The 16,936-nt window shown below is 40.7% G+C and overlaps 1 protein-coding gene across 1 annotated transcript in view; it reads left to right on the forward strand.

Moving 5' to 3' along the window:
* The first annotated feature begins 655 nt into the window (after nucleotides 1–655).
* The window catches only part of RASSF9 (Ras association domain family member 9), a 37,986-nt gene continuing 21,705 nt past the window's right edge, over nucleotides 656–16,936 (forward strand). Inside the window, exon 1 of the mRNA XM_044455740.1 lies at nucleotides 656–783. Within this exon, the coding sequence (XP_044311675.1) occupies nucleotides 737–783 (47 nt within the window). The 5' untranslated portion in view covers nucleotides 656–736. The remainder of the gene's footprint in view (nucleotides 784–16,936) is intronic.

Below are 16,936 nucleotides of genomic sequence, written 5' to 3' on the forward strand. Positions count from 1 at the left end.
GTGTTTAAAATGACTAAAATTAATGGCCCAACTCAGGATAAGGAGGCTTCCTAAGCTGTGGGAACAGAAGGACCCAGTTTTGTGAGGTGTCATTTCATCCACCTTAATCACCACGTGGCAGGACAGAAGTGGTGCAGCCATGATGCCTGTCCTCTTGTTAAGGGTGCCATGATGTTGCCTGCAGATGTTGCCTGTAGAAGTTATTTTCCTTCTTTGGGAAAATTCCCAGTTTCTTTGGGAATTGCTGGACATTCCCAAATCCTGTGGGCTTTGGGAAGTACCTCACATCCCATTCATTTCCAGGGGTCTGCTCTATGGAGGACTAGCACTGGCTACAAACCCACATTTTGGCTGATCCCACTCCCTAGAGGCCTGGTTCTTTTAGTTAGCGGGTCAGAAAGTGCGGCTCAGAAATAACTTCACATCCCACTGGAAAACCTCCCTGCACAGGCAAACACACACGTGGATTTTTAGCGCTCTCCCCCCTCTTTTATTCTCTTCTCCTCCCCCTCTCCCCCCCCCTTCCTAAACGCCTCCTTCAAGATTGCAGCTGGGCCGGGCTCCAAAAGAGCAATAAGAAGAACGCAGGAGTTCAAACTTAGTCACGGGTTGCACAACTTCCATACGCTGGGTGACTATTAACAAGCCGGAGCGGCTGCGGCAGGACAGGAACTGCACCACCAGCCCGATTTTTAAAGAGCTGTTTGATGTTGTTTGTCTACCGTTGGGACTTAGCATGGCTCCCTTTGGAAGGAATCTCTTAAAGACGCGCCACAAAAGCAGGTAAGCCGTGCGAGGAATACAAAGTGGAGGGAGAGAACTGGATGTAGAGCAGGGGAGTCTGAAACTTTGAATTCGGAGTACCTGTTTGATTTACACGCTGCCGAGAAACAGGCAGCTCCCTGCACAGCTCTCTTTAAGACGATGAAGTTGGTCCAGATTCAAGTTCAGTTCTTGGGGCAGAGATGCCCATAGACCGTGTGGGACAGGGTGGCAAGGTGCGTGTGCGCGCGGATCCTTCCTCTTTCTTACCTGTTCTTCCACCCCTCGGAGAAGTTGGCTTTCAGTGGGCAGAAAACTTTCTCCACTCCCTGCGGCATCCTCACAAACTTTTTAATGAGACATAAAAGTCCTATAAGTGCCGTGAATTCTGCAGCACGTTGGCGTTGCTAATCCTTTCTGCAAGCTGGAAGAGAAAATTCCATTGTGGATGGATGACAAACATCCTGGACGAGAGCACGTACTAATAAATGTTAGAGCGCCCCTTATCAGAAAGGAACACTTTTTTAAAAGTTTCTGCGCACGCGATTGTCTCGCTGCAAACACTGGGGAGTCGTTAATTGAAAGGTGCGTGTTTGGACTTTCTTTTTCTTTCTTTCCTCTTTCTTTTCTTTGTTCTGTTCCTATAACCGAGCTGACTTACAGACGCTGTTCTTACTGGATCTGCCCTTTCTCACCTAAACTTTCTCAGAAGTTCGTCTGAAGGCTCTCCGGACTCAAATCTCATATCTCAACGGGTTCTAGTTCCCTTTCACTGTAAGTTTTCTAGGCTAAAGGGAGAAATAGGAGGAGGCGGCGAGGCGGTATGTGGGGGGAAGCTTGATTCTTCGCTGGATGCAAAACTTGAACGTGGTTTTACAGTATATCTAAATCATGAACTAAGAGTGTGCGTCCACGTTGCGTTGGTTGGGTGGCTTTCGGTGCCGTCTTGTGTGCTTAACAGGCTCGTGTTCGCCCTCCACCATATTTCAGGGGCTTCTCTTCGCTCCCCCGCAATAAGCGTGCCTGCTTCTACATGTCCCTCGCCAGTGTTGTAAAGAGAAAATGGCTTGCTCTGGAATTGTGTAATTATTTTTAACTGCTGGTGTGGCTTTGCATCTTAAGTGTAAGTTTCCTTGGAGAGAACCTGATCGTTTGCAGTCGCTTTGGAAATTAGAGTGACTCAACAAGGCGCTTGAACTTGGTATGGGCGGCTAAAGTAACTTTTGGAGCGCTCTCTTGTTACTGTGGTAACAATACTCAGGCTCCTGCCGTCTTGATTTCTGTTTGGCACTTACATGCTTTTGTTTTTTTCGAAAGTGAATACTTCCATTCTTTCCCCCTGTTTATTGCATTAGTCCTAGTACATTTGTGCTGCCTTGACTGCTTTTCAGAACTGTACCCACATTCCTCCATGATAAGACCAATAATTTGCAACCAAATTCCTCCCAGTAACATCATTGTCATGAACATAGGCATATACCACTGTGGATCTCTGTGTTTAGGGATGTGGGGGAAGATGTTTTGTGATTTTAATGTTAGAAAAAGCTTGGTTTATTTAAATCCTACAGATGTTTACCTTGGTTGAAGCCCCAATGGGACTTAAATCTGAGTAAACATATACCACAAAAGTTGTGGGCCTACTTTTATTCTCAGTTAAACATCATAAACAAATAAGCATGCACAGTGCATTTTAAGAAACAATGGTATGGCTACAAACCATTAGAGATACAGGGAAGGGGTGGCACCCCTCGTCTTCTGGGAAAAGGGTGTTAATCCTCAAATCTGTTATAGGCTTGGCTTGTTCTTGCTGGCACAGAGCAGTTCGCAGTGGACAGCAAGTCCTGGCACAATAACAAAGGACAGAAAATAGACAAAGGAGTCCTTCATTGCATTACAGGGCTGGATCTAGAAGAGTAATTGTACACAGTTTGCTCCTGGTGGAGATCTGTGTCTGATCATTCAAGGGCTGCCAACAGAGGCAGAGAATGGATATTGTAAAGGTGAAATGATGACATCGGTATTATTATTGTGCTGCTTTTATCAGCCTATCCCAAATCTTGTCTTAAGCTGTATCTTGAACTTTTGACTGGTACACAGAGCAGTAGCTAGTAATTGGGTATCTTTCCCACCTGTTTTTAGCTCTGTTATGTAAATACTGTTTCTTATGGTTGGAGACATGCAAGGACTCATACACACTGACTGATAACCAATGGCAGTGTTGTCTGTTCCATTATTTCTAAGGCTGAGAAACTCAAGACATTTTTTCATGAGTGACTACAAATAACAGATCCTAGAAGTGCATAAGAAATCCCTTGGAAATGCTCTATAGCTTTAATTTAGGGAATGGGTCTATAGGGTACCCATCTTGCTTGCAGAAGGTTCGTTCCCCAGAATGCCCAGGTAGGGCTTGGAAAGACCTGCCTAGAACCCCAGAGAACCACAGACACTCAACAATGACTGTAGAATGGACTGAGTCAATTAATGTAGGCAACTTCCTACGTTACTAACTATCCAGTATATTCAAAAACAGCCTCCACAGAGTTGTACTGGTGATTACACTTTCCTCCTTTTCCTGTTACTATGTATTTGAAAACCATTCTAGTCTGGCATACTGCTCGACAAGTTCTTTTCAAATGAATGACTTCAGTTAATTTAAGGAAGAGAACTAAGGTGTTTCCAAACAAGGCATCATCCTACCTCTTTTGCTGAATTTTGTGGTGGAATTTTCTTTCTAAATGTAACAACTCCTAAGCCTCTCATGTCCCCCACCCCAATTTTCCATAAATGCCTTCTGATTCACTAATTAGTTCTTTGTTTAGAAGTTCTTTGTTTGGAAGTAGTAAAGTACAGACACTATCAAATCTATAATATATACATGTTTTGTAGATTGTCAGGCACTTTTTGTTCCATTGCAGAACTGGATTTTGCAAAAATCTGTGTATGTGCATTTGTGAAAATTCAGATTTGTACAAATTCATATTCCAAAAAAATGCATGAATCCTCAGACTGCACAAATTCCCCCAAAGTGTGTGTTTAGCCTAAGATGGAAATAGGTGCTTGGTCTGTGTATGTCTTTGTGTGTTTTAAGCTATCTTTAGATTTATCATGACCAAACCTACATAAAATGATGAAACATTTCTTCAAGGTCCACAAGTTCTGGACATCTGTGCAACATGGGATAAGCCCATCTCCTATAGAATCCATAGGTTGGCTTCTTAGAAATCTAAGAACTCATTGAGTCCATTATGAATTTCTCCAACATCCCTTTTTGGAAGCACCCATACATACTCATGTTAACACAGTAGTACTTAGATTCCAGGATTGTTGTTTTGTTTCTTGTAACTGCATAAACCCCATTTAATCCTGCATTAAGTTTCCAAGAGTGGGCAGCCAACTGTTCACGAGCAGCTTATACACAGGATATGAAAGCAACACCTCTTCCCCGTTCTGCATTCCCTGCCACCATCTACTATTTAGCCAGATACTATCTGTGACAGTAGAGGCTCCACTGAGTTATCATAGCAATGGGAAGGGCCATAGCTCAGGGGCAGAGCACATGTTTTGCATGCAGAATATCGCAGAATCAAATGCCAGCATCTCCTAGAAGTGAAGGATAAACTCCTGCCTAAAACCTTGGACAGCCACTGCTAGTCAGTGTTGATAATACTAGGGTAGCTAGACCAAGGGTCTGACTCAGTATAAGCCAGTTTCCTGTATGTAGACTGTTATTTGTGACTACGTGTGTTATTAAAGGTACCGCTAGAACTAAGGATCAGTCATGTGCTTTGGAATTCGTTATGCAGTAGAATGGAGAGATGATTGTATATTGACTGTTCGTTTATGCAAAGTAAGGAATATGTTGAGTTTTGTAGCTTTCAGAAGCTGTGGATGCATGGACTCACAGGAATGTGAATTGCAGCCTCATGCGGATCATTGATTTGGAGCATGTTGTGATTTGTGGGGGTGATCCTTTTAGGAAAAGCACTAATATGATTGCTATATTATGAGTACAAAATCACATCAGCAGGCTTACCTAGCATTTGTTGAGAGAGTGCATGACTGGAGCTGTTTCCAAAAAGAGTGATGAGCATAGAATCATAGAACTGTAGAGATGAAAGGGGCCAAGAAGGCCACTGGGTCCAACCGCATAGTTAGTGCAGGTGTTAAACTATCCCTTTCATATGGCTGTTCAGCTGCATTTTCAGTGTGATCAGTGACAGTTTACTGTTGCATCTAATGGAGTTTTTAGTCTTTCCCAGAAGCATGTGGCACAGTCTACATAACTGATCCAACTGGGGTTTTCTTCCTAAATATGTTCCTTACCCTGAAGTTCCTTACCCTGAAGCAGCACATGAATTTCTGGTTTTCTTATGGCATGCTGTAATCTGGATGTTCATAGTCTGTTTCCTCTCCTTGCATGGAGCAATTGGTTAGAAATATTTGGCTATAGAATATGCCTTATTGAATGGGATTGCACTGGAAAATTATCTTCATTTGATTCTCTGAACTGCATAATTTTAAGGCATTCTTGCAAACAAGACAAACTCTGTAGGAGGTAGAATAAATTCAGATCTTTAACAAAATCAAATGTTCTACCTTTATGAAATGCTTTCAGCCACATGTGGGAAACAAGACTTCAGCTGAAAGCATAACACATGTGTGCCTGCTGTTTCAATGTCAAAGTGTACGTGTAATAGCACATTCATGGACAGTGTTCCAACAGCTATGTAGCCAAAAGGAGACCAATGGTGAACAAGCCAGGTGTCAGCATGCACAGGGCAACCCCAAGGTGTGAAGAAGAGCAAACACACCAGAACATAAGGGTGTGGCTCCCCATACATTCCAATGAGCAAGTTAACTAGCTACAGAATATTTGAACATCTGGTGAGAGAAATGACAAACTGGGAGAGACAATATAGAATGCCATGGAAAAGCCTGGAAGAGGGTCTAACTGGATGATGTATTGGAAGAAGCATTCTGTGTGTCATTATTTTGTTCTAGGTTCTGCTTGTGCAATGGTTCACTCTCTTGAGACAGAAGCAGATGCTTTATTCCAGCAATGCTCCTGTGCTTCAGAGGATCCATGTTATGATACAGGCATGAGCATTAGAGCCGCGCTTCATGATACAAGCAACACTTATTTGGGGCCTGTGTTAGGGAAAACAGCTGAATGCATCCCAGATTGACAGGGAGGGGCTTTCCTCCACAGCACACTCAGTTTAAAGCAAAGTGCTGGGCAACTGTACTAGACAGCTGCACATCTGCTTTGGCCCATGCTAACCATGACTTGCACAGGGTCAGACTGGAAACTGGCAAACATTATCTTGTGGTCTCTGGAGACATACTGATGTAACCCCCAGGAAGAGTTTTCTATTTGTGGCAAAGCCCTAATATCTTTCCTTTTAACAGTTATCATTATCTGCTACTTCAAGAAGGTTAGGCAGCAATTTCATTCCAGCAGAGTAAAAATTACATGACTTGTGCATAATACTACATAATCCATACAAAGAGCTGGAACTGGCTTACACAGAAGCTAATAAAGCACTTAGTCATACATAGAGCAGTTGGGAGAAGAAAACACATTTTCACCTTTTATAGGATGTTGCAACCTGTGAGAAATCATCAGAGGAATTGCAAATGCTTCTTGACTTTTCAGGCATGGAATTAATAATTTAATGTTTAAGTGACATTTATGGAAAACAGGCAATGGGTTATCTATCTATATTTATTTTATCTACTAAATTCTTGTTTCTGGAAGGAGGAAGGTTGGCAGAGTTTTCATAAAGGAAAAGGTTTCATAAAGGATCGCTTTCATAAAGTGATCCCAATAGTTCAGAGCCATGGGAAGTGCTGACTCTCTCTTGCATGTTCCCCTTTGCGCAATGCACTTGGCAGGACCCCACTGCATGGGGAGAAAATCAGCAGGATGGAAACAAATTGGTGAAGTGTCCCATTTCATTATGTGATTAGCAAGCTGAGTTATATTCCTGCCCCTCTCCCCTGCCATAGGTCAATCCTTCTCAGTGGTATATGGCTACGGCATGGTAAGGCCCATAGCTGGGATGCCGAAAGTCTGGCTTCATTCAGACCAGGTAATTCAGTGTGTCTGAATCTGCAAGCTGTGAAACTTTACTGCATCAAACTACAGGTACATCCAACCCATGATAAGATGGCCACTGGCCTGTATGTGTGTATGTGCATGTGTACGTATGGTTGATTTAGAGTCAGATGTAGGTGAACTAGGGCTGGTAGGAGGGGATTCCTCATGGGACTTGGGTGTGATGGCTGCTCTTCTATGGGAAATATTTCTTAGTCAAAGAGGTTGCAACTATTGGGATTAAAATTTCCTAGAAGAAATTGTCTGCTTTGGGGAGCCAAGACTGCTCATTTGTGTATTATGAATCATGTACAGAGCTCAGTTGTTTTTCCAGTACAAAGAAAGCAATACCAGCTGTCCTACGAGTTAGCCTTCCTCCAGCCCAATGGCTCCCAGCTGTGTTGAACTAAAACGCCCATCATGCCAAGTCGCAGCTGTATTATCTGTCACAGTTTTGTTCATTATATTGTTAGACTTGGAGATGACATTCTGTTCGGTGAGCTAGATCTCAGCTTTTCACTATAACTATTTCTTTAACATCGGTGCAGATGATCATGTGTTAGGACTGAAAATGAAGTGACCCCGCATTGTGGGCAGGTGGCTTTATTTCACTCCTTACCTGTTATGTTCATAGATTCAAAGGCTGGGAGAAAGAATAGAGATGGCTTTTGTAAGAAGCTGTGAATTATTGAATTATCTACCATGGTGCAGCTGTGCTTAATAGCGAGGAAAAACCCGGAAAGATAGGTGGTTGCCCATGAAAGTAATACTGTTGACGTCTTCCTTGTGTCTAGGGAGCATAGACTGTTTAGAGAATATAGATAGCTGATGTATGCTATAATTAATGATATGTAGAAAATTTCTATGTTCTTTGAGTCTGTTCGTTCTTTTGAGGTGGTTAAGACACTTGATGCAGATGGGTTTAATTTTATTGATGTGTTTTGGATGGCAGGAATTTCAGTTCTAGTAAACAAGGCCATCTGTTGGCTTGCTGTACAAATCTGTGATCTTGTTTTGATCAGTGTTAAGAAGAACATCTAAAAGTGGGATGTGTGAATTTTAAATGGTGTTGTTGCATGTGCACTTGGAAGTCTGTTTTGCCATTTACTTATTTTCCAAATATAATAAGTTAGTATTTGAGAGTGTCCTCCTGGAAGAAGAGTTAACTTGTTGCAGTGCTGTTGAACGTTTTTAGTTACTTTTAAACTGATACATTGTCATTCACACAGATAGATCCTGGATTTCTGTTGTGTTTGTTCAAAGCTATGGGAGCATTTGTGTATTATGTATGAATATTTTTTCATGTTGTAGCTAAAAACAATTTTAGTTTTTTTTGTTTTTTTCTGTGTATTATGTTGGTTATGGTTTATACAATTTGTTTATTACTGTAATATTATGTATTTCTGTATTTGTGTGAGGCTTTGCATTGTTTTGAGATTGCTTTTTACACTGGGAAGTGATGTTTACATTTAGTACAAGAGAAAACCTCACTGTAACTATGAACTATTCCCTTCTCCTCATTCATGCACATGCATATGCTTGTGCATGTGTGTACACACACACCACACACACTAGAGTGAGTCACGAACAGTTCTAAGACTTCAATGCTCATTCTAAGTTCAAATAGACATGCATGTTATTGCTACAGTCATACCAAGGCTGCAGTCTTTGCACTAGTTGTGTGCAAACGAGTCTCACTGATCATAGTTAGTCCCCATCCAATCTGCCTCGTTCTCTGAGGCAAGCCACCACTGCCTGTCTGCCGCCATCTTTGCTTCTAACCACAGGCAGCTCACTCAATCTTGTGAGAACTGCTCAACATTGGCAAAGTTTTGGGCAAGCCGGCTGCAGTTAGGGGAAAAAAAGACAGCAGTGGTGGGGAGGCAGCAGCCCCAGGGAAATAAGTGGAGGTAGTGGCAAAAGTTCATTCTCCCACTCCTTTGATCTGGTCACGTGAGCAAGTGCTTCATGTTGCCAAATGGAAGGAGCAACCCTGGCCATAATTCTTTGATAGAATCAAAATGAGACATTCAGTCTGGGGCCTTTGTAACCATCCATGTACATTTTACTTGTGCTGCTACATGAGGGCCTTGCTTCTACATACATTCCTTGAAATATGTCACTTATTTTTAACTCTCAGATATTTTGGTGTAATGCTGTTTCAATATCTGCAAGACACATGGCCCATTTAATCCTAAGCTGCCTTGTGTCTCTAAAGAAAGGAATGTCAATTGTCTGAAAGGTTGGCTTTGAACTTCAATTCCTACCATCCCAGGCCAGCATGATCATTGCCCAGGCCAGTTGAGAAAGATGAGAGTTGTAGGCCAGCACATTTGCCATAGATGAAAGCAATCTTGCACATTTCTTTATGGATATTAAAAGGGCTGTTTTCAAAAGAAATGAATTAAGGCAGATAGATTGCATAGGAAGTGGTAGAACAAGAAATATTATGAATATTTAATACTGCAGAATCCTTTCCAATCTTGCTGGAATAAATCAAGGGCTACCATTTTTAGGTGGAGATTCCACAAAGACTTTATGATCATAAATGTTCTGCAGCTGTCAGTTCTAGTAACATTCTGATAAATTAGAAAGGTAAACTTCAGGTAATGTCTGGTTGCATTCAAAGTCTATGGTATTAAGAAAGGACCCTGAAATCAGATGTTTATTTGTAAGCCGCCCCAAGGCTTCGGCGAATGGGGCAGCATAAAAATGTTTTAATAAATAAATAACAAATAAATAAATTTGGGTGTAGGTAATTCTAGCATGACTAGTAAGAACAAGAACAAGACTAGTAAGTTTGTTCTTGACAAACTGACTTGTTCTAGAAGGCAAGAAAGCAAATTAGAATCAGAATTGGACCGTCACTTCAGGAATCTAGGTTACAGCTTGGTGACTTAGGTAAACTAAAGATAGGAGAGGCAGTAATTATTGAGTATACGTAAATTCTCCAAAATTCACTTTGAAGCTCATATCAGCTCATTTCCATTTTTATTTTTGATTTACTTTGGCTCACTTGAAAAGCAAAATGAGAAAAATGCACATTTCTATATGTAATTCTCAAAAGTGTGCACTATTATCTCATTAATTGCAACAGGAAAATGTTTTGATTTTAAATGCATTTTGAAGTGCATGTTTAACAAGATAAATATTGTTCAAACAAAATTCTGAGCTTGGACATTTGTAGACTTAAAACAAAGCAAAACATTTCTACTTGTTTTCATGTTAAGAACTGCAGACAGGGTATGTTTGTATGATATGTGAACAGAAATGAAATACATTGGTAAGATAAACAAACACAGTTTATGCACATTGCCCTTCCATTTAAAGGTATGAAAGTTGTGTCAGAAGCACAGATATTACAGAGTTCTTTTTATGGAGTTAAATAATCAGATGCAATTGAGCACTCCATTGATACAAGCTGGTGTCATGCAAGAAATGGATAAAACAAAAATCTGAGATAGAGTTCTGTGGAACGCAACATGTCACATAAACCAGAAGCATATAGTGCATGTCAGACTGGCTTGAATTTAAGCTTGAAAACCTTGCAGTATATTCTGAGAGTAGTCAAACAACTAGGCCTGTGTTACATACACTTTTTTAAGCAACTAATACTCAACTGAAGTTGTTGCGTGGCCATTTTAATACACCATTAACTGCAATTTTTTATCTTTGAAACGTGCCCAGAATGAGCTGCCTTTAGCTATTTAGAAGAAGTCACTGAAGCTTAAAGCCTTTTCAGTCATCCTTGGTCCCTAATATATTAATCCTGAACTACAAGTCAGGCTATTTACATGCTGGCATTTAAGCATGATTATTTTATCTGTCATTATTTTTAATGTATTACATTTATATCATACCTTTTTCCCTCTTGCAAGGCATGATCCTCCACCTTTTATTTTATCTTCACAACAGCTCTGTAATGTAGAAATTAAATAAGGCTGAGTCAGCAACTGACCAAAGTCACTCGGAGAGCTGAGCTGCTCTCAGTTCAATGCTCTAATCACTAGTAAGTTGCAATTGGTGAGTGAGAATTCTGTTTAACATGCCTGCAAGCCCAAAGAAATTATTTTTTTAATTTCTATACTGTCCAATAACTGATGCTCTCTGGGCAATTCACAGCAGCATATTTTAAAATAATATGAAGTATACCAATTAAAACATACTAAAACATTATAAAAGTTGACAATACTAAAGTTAAAGACAAATAAAACCCAACAAACAAAAATTGTACATTAAAAAGACCCTGTTAAACCTCTCCTAACAACCAGTAGGCACGAGTAACTAATTAAATGCCCTGCTGTAGAGGACAGTATTTTACCTAGCACTGAAAAGATAGTAAAATTGGCTCCAAGTGGGCCTCAGTGGGGAGCTTGCTCCGCATAACTAGGGGACCACCACTGAAAAGGATCTTCTTGTTGCCACCATCTAACCCTCCCTCAGAGGTGGCAGTTGGAGAAAGTCCCTAGAAAGCTCACTCTTTCCCCTTGCTGCCTTCCAACATGACTTCGGAGTGACACCATATTATTTTTATTTTTAATTCATGTACTGTTGATCTTACTGTATTTTATTGTAAACCCCCCAGATAGCCCTCTGGGCTATGGGGCAGTATATACATGTTAAAAAATAAATACATAAATAAAACTTGAGTGTAGTGTCTGGGTAGTAAGAGGTCAGGAGAGGCATTCCGTCAGGTATGGTGGTCTCTAGCCATGACATATTTTACCTTTGTTTTCATGGATGGCAAGGTAAGTGCGTTCTTCACACCTACTTTCCCAGTGGTTGTGTTAATTATGTGATGGGGATGTCCTTAATGGATGGGAAATAATTTCCTTACCAGTGGAATCATATTTTGGCTTCTTAAACACAGACCATAGACTGATGGAAATTTGCAGAAGAAATGCAACCACCCTTGAGAAAGTAAAAGGCTTTTAAAAATGCATCTGACTGAGTCCAAGACTGGTTGCAATCCTATGCACACTTTCTTGAGAGAAACTCCATAAGTCTTATGTTCCTGCAACATTCATAGCATTTCACAGCTATGTAGGAGGCCCTAGTTTGACCTAGAGTCACTGAGACATCTGGATGCCATCCATAGGCATATCGCAATTCAATGATAAAAGTTCAGCAAGGAAGAGTGTCAAGCCATGAAGGGTCATTGCCAAAATATGATGTCTGACAGTGAGGCTTTAGAAAGTCAGAAAGCCTTGTATGATGGCTCCAATAACACGTGAGCAGTGTACTCAGGAAGTTGGGTTTGTAGTCAATGTAATGGGCAATACACTGCCTCTAAAGCAGGGATAAGTATTATGGCCAGAAGCAAGAGAGCACAGGAGTTGCACATCAAAACATCTGGGTGGTGATAAGTTTCCCACCCCTGGTGTAAAGCAGATATGGCCAGAGGTTGATCTACAACTTCCAGAAGTCCCTGCTAGTGTAGCTGATGGCCAGGAATGCTGAGAATTTAAGTCTAAAACATTTGGAGAGCTATTTCTGTCCAGCCCTTCTCCAAAGTGGGAAGACAGTGGCACAGCAGGTTAGCCACTGGGCTACCGATCGAAAGGTTGGCAGTTCACAGCCATGTGACAGGGTGACCTACCACTCCCTAGCTTTTGCCAGCCTAGCAATTCGAAAGCATGTAATATCAGTAAATAAATAGGAACCACTTCAGTGGGGAGGAAACAGAGCATGACGTCATGCTGGCCACCTGACCATGGAAACATCTTCAGACAGGGCTGTCCCATGGCCTTTGAAATGGAGTTCAGCACTGCCCCCTATAGCCATTTCAGCTAGTGTAGTAAACTCTGCAGGGACTCCTTTCTTTCTCCAAAGCAAAAGGACTGCTTTTTAATAAGGTACTTCCTGATTGTCAGCCAAGATTTTAGCAACTGTCTGGAGTCAAGCAGGGCCTACTTTGGTGGCCTGAGACTAATAATTGGTTAGGCCAAATTGTCAAGAGCTGTAATATTTAAGCACATGTTAATACCCTGTCTCCTCATGTTTAGTGATTCACTCAGTGAAAAGAAATTATACATGATTGCAGGTAATGATCTGGTTTTTAGGCTTCCTAGTTTAGCCTCCAATCTAAAAACTCATTCAGTGCAAGAAATACTATTTCATCATTGTACAAATATGTAGAGCATGTGATGTTTAAAAAATAGAGACATTTTCCTCCAAGGTCCCGCATATGAAACATCATATGAACTTCCGAAGTACCATCAAGACAGCATTTTTGTTTTCCTCTCAGTCATGACTTCTTTTGTCTTGCTAATCTAGAAGTGTGAATAGCATAACAATTTCATATCGATACAATTGCTGGGTGAAGAAGCCTGTTCCTGGCTGAGCTCGGAATGGGCCACCTCAACAAAACTCTAAGAAGGAGATAAGCCTTCAGTTGCTTTCCCATGTAGCTCGCTGTCTTCTCCCCGTGTCACCTGCCACTCTGTCTTGGCCAATGAACTGAAGAGAGAATGCAAGACTGCTTACCCACCTCTTATTCTGGTAACAGGGGACCCTTGGAATGTCTTTTCAATGTTTCATTTTTCCTCTCGCTTCAAGATCCATTCACCAAAAAGGCACTGCTTTACTCTGGGAAAAGGTTACCAAGGATGCTGCTGCATTTGTGTTCAGGAAAGGCTTTTGGCTGGAAGAGAATGAGGCTTCACCGCATGAGAGGAGGGAGGAAGGCAAGAAGCAACACCACAAACACTTCCTTCTCTCTCCCCAACTTCATGAGTTTTTGTAAAGGGGCAGAAAGAGCTGTCAATTGTCCCCCCACCCCAAAAAAAGATCTCCACGCCTTTGGTCATTCATGTCAGTAAACCAGCGCATAGGTTACCGGATCTAAAAGAAACAAATGAAACGTGACAATTTCTCTGCACACATCACCTATCCAATTCTCCTCCTTATCCCACAACTGCGTTTTCTTATTTTGGAAACTGTAGTATTCCTTAGAATGGGACACAGCTGTGATAAATTTTTAGGCATAAATCTCATGACTGCAATCTAACAAAAATAGAAGGCAGATAGTGTAGATAGTAAATAGAGTGACCATTTTGTCTTTAAATCTCCTTAGTTTGTTTTTTGCTGCAGCAAACTAAAATGGCTACCACTCTATAAATTGTTTCTATAAATACAAATTGGAATATCACTCTGTGTTCAAGCACTTGCCTATCACATTGCCTATTACACCCATTACATGGGTCAGCACTGCGGTCATTTGAATCAGCCCTTTTAATCAGTTTTTCTCCAAAGATTTGAATGTTGTGAAGCTTGTTTCATATGGAAAAGTTTAATTTTTTAATGTACATTTATCCATATATATGATACGATATATATGATATCCATATGTCAGAATCTTAATTTTGTAGCTAATTCTATCCATGCCTTGGTAAATGGAGTCCTACGTAGTACCTGAGTGGAGAAATCAAAGCAGGACTGACATATAGCAAATATATCTGGAAATAAAAATTTTCTTGGCCTACTCTGTTCTGTTGCTGAAATATTCTTCCTGGATTGAGGAGAATCAGATTGTTAAGTACTTCTGCTTCTCTCTTCTTAATTTGGAGATACATTTCTGTAACATAGGAATAATTCACATTAGGAGAATAGATATCTTCCTCTGTTTCAAAGCACACAATCCTTCTTTGTTTATTCATTTTGTTTCTGGAATATCCTTCAAGCACTATACACCATGTATAATTCTATTCTGTAGCAACATAAAAATAGACACATAAGTTAATTATGTTGCTTCCAGTGTAGAATTTTCCATACCTTCAAATTAAGCTCGATACATCCTCAGTTTCTCAAGTTCTGGAACTGCTAATAGATATAAAGCTACTACCATAAGCCTTGCATACTCCTGCATACGACATTGATCAGGAGTATGGTTGTACATTGATAACAGACTATTTAAAAGAAGGCTAAGGATACAATCCTTTAGGTGTGATAGACCTAATCCTATGGCTGTCTAGATTGTAGACAGCCATGGAATTATCCAAAGCCTTAGCGTGGCCTTGGAGACTTGCTCCAAGACTGGAGTGGGGAAAGGGTTTGGGGAAGAAACACATGCAGTATCATGGCGACACCTCTGCCTCCTCTCCTCGTGCACCAAGGCAAAACACTCCCCTTAATTTTTGTTTTGTTTTTGTACTTCTAGACATGTTGGTTTTTCCCCATGTCTGTTGTTATCTCCCTCTTGTGAGCACACCATTTGGACAATGGAAGGATTAAGCACTCACCTCTGAACTTTGGGGAAAGAGGAAATGATAGGGACATTGTTTTGACAGCAGACAGAAAATAGAGATTGTCTCTAGGGTAAACAGGGACAGTTGGAGCATTTGTATTGCTACAGCCCATTCAGTTCTCTGGGTGCAGCACTCAATAGTGTGAAACCAGAGTAAGATGAACTAGATGGCTTGTGAAAGGCCTTTAGCCTAAACCCCAATATATCATATGCTAACAAGTTTCAAAAATGAGAAACAGGCTTTTCTTTATTTTTGCAGTATCTTTTCAAGGGAAAGACTGGTTTGGTTAGTTTACCCACTAGCAGTTGGAAGGACCATTAGGTCACTTTCAAGCTAAATTATGCAGGAGCCTATCAATTTTCTTTCTTCACCTTTGATAGAAAGCATTCCTACATAATTTAATTGATTCACAGGGTGACTAGAGGGCAGCCAGCTTCTGCTTGGGTAGAGATGAGGCTAGACTATTCATGCATACTGGTTTCTTTGTTGGCGTCTTCCCTGCAAGGAAGAAAATAATAACAATAATTCATAAAACAATTTATTGCACCATTTCTTAGCCCGAAGGCCAAAAACACTTTATGAAAATTGATGTGTGCCCTCCTGTGACAGATACATATTGTCTACTTTTGACTCTAGTGACATGCTGCCAAATGATTACCAATTATACGGACCCAAGACCATGTGACTAAATGGGAAGGCCAGTGCTAAACCCAGTTTCTGTGCCCTGCTATCTTTATCCACTCTAGGTTTTTGCTGCCTCCTTTACTTGGTCACATCTGCATGACTTACTCCCACATCTTGCTCCTTTTTTGCTTTCCTTTGCTAGTTCTGCCTCAACTTCTGTTTGCTTGGGTACTGATTTCTTACTATCCCTCTTTAAACTGCCTCCTTTCTTTGGGGCCCTTATATCAGGCCTTTCCCTTTAGACTCACTTGGAGTGGACAACAGATGGTCTACAGGCCTGTGGCATCCCAGGTTTTTTTGAAGCCACCATGTCACAAACATTTGGCTGGACAGTGGTAGGAAATTCAGCAGTAGGAAAGGGTGTAATTCATGATGGGTGCTGGGATAAGGGGGGAATTGGCATCTAGATTCCTGCATGTTGCCCATCACCTGCTTTAGGACTTTTGCATGTATCCCCATGAGAATAACGATGTAAATATAAAGAAGAGATTGATGGATGAATTGATGATTCCACCAATGCAACCAGACCAGTTCTACTGTGGTTTTCCCCACAATAGTTTCTAGACTTTGTTAACCATTCACAAGCAACTGTTATTACACACACACACACACACACACACACACGCAAGTACAGAACTGTTTGGTGTTAATTCTTTTTCACAGTTAAGTTAAATGGGTCAGGTAGTGAAAACAGGCAGAGTTACAAGCCTAGAACAGAAAATGAATTTTATATGAAAACGTCTGGGGCTTCTCTCTTGGTTTACCTGAGATAACCAAACAATAGCAGCAGGTAACTGTCTCTTAACATTCTTAGCCTTCTGAAATCCAGTCACATAGTCTTTTAAAAAGCAAAATAAAAAGAATAGTCTGTTTAAATGTGCACAAGATATCAGTCTGTTTTTTTCTAAATTACTTTCAAACTTAAAGCATTCAGTGTCAATTTCTTTCTACCCTATGCTGGGTGAACTTATTTTCTGAAGTATCCAAAGGTGGCTACTGTTGATATGCATATACAGGCTAAAAAAGGCAATTTAGTAAGTCCAGCATAATATTCATATTATCCTGAAAGTGCTGGCAAAGTAACAGTTTAAAGAAAAAATGCAAATTATTCCATTATTATATCAGTGTGTTTCCCCCCTATTTAACT

Source organism: Varanus komodoensis, unplaced genomic scaffold, assembly GCF_004798865.1.
Source record: "Varanus komodoensis strain SLA01 unplaced genomic scaffold, ASM479886v1 scaffold8, whole genome shotgun sequence".
NCBI classification, from domain to species: domain Eukaryota; kingdom Metazoa; phylum Chordata; class Lepidosauria; order Squamata; family Varanidae; genus Varanus; species Varanus komodoensis.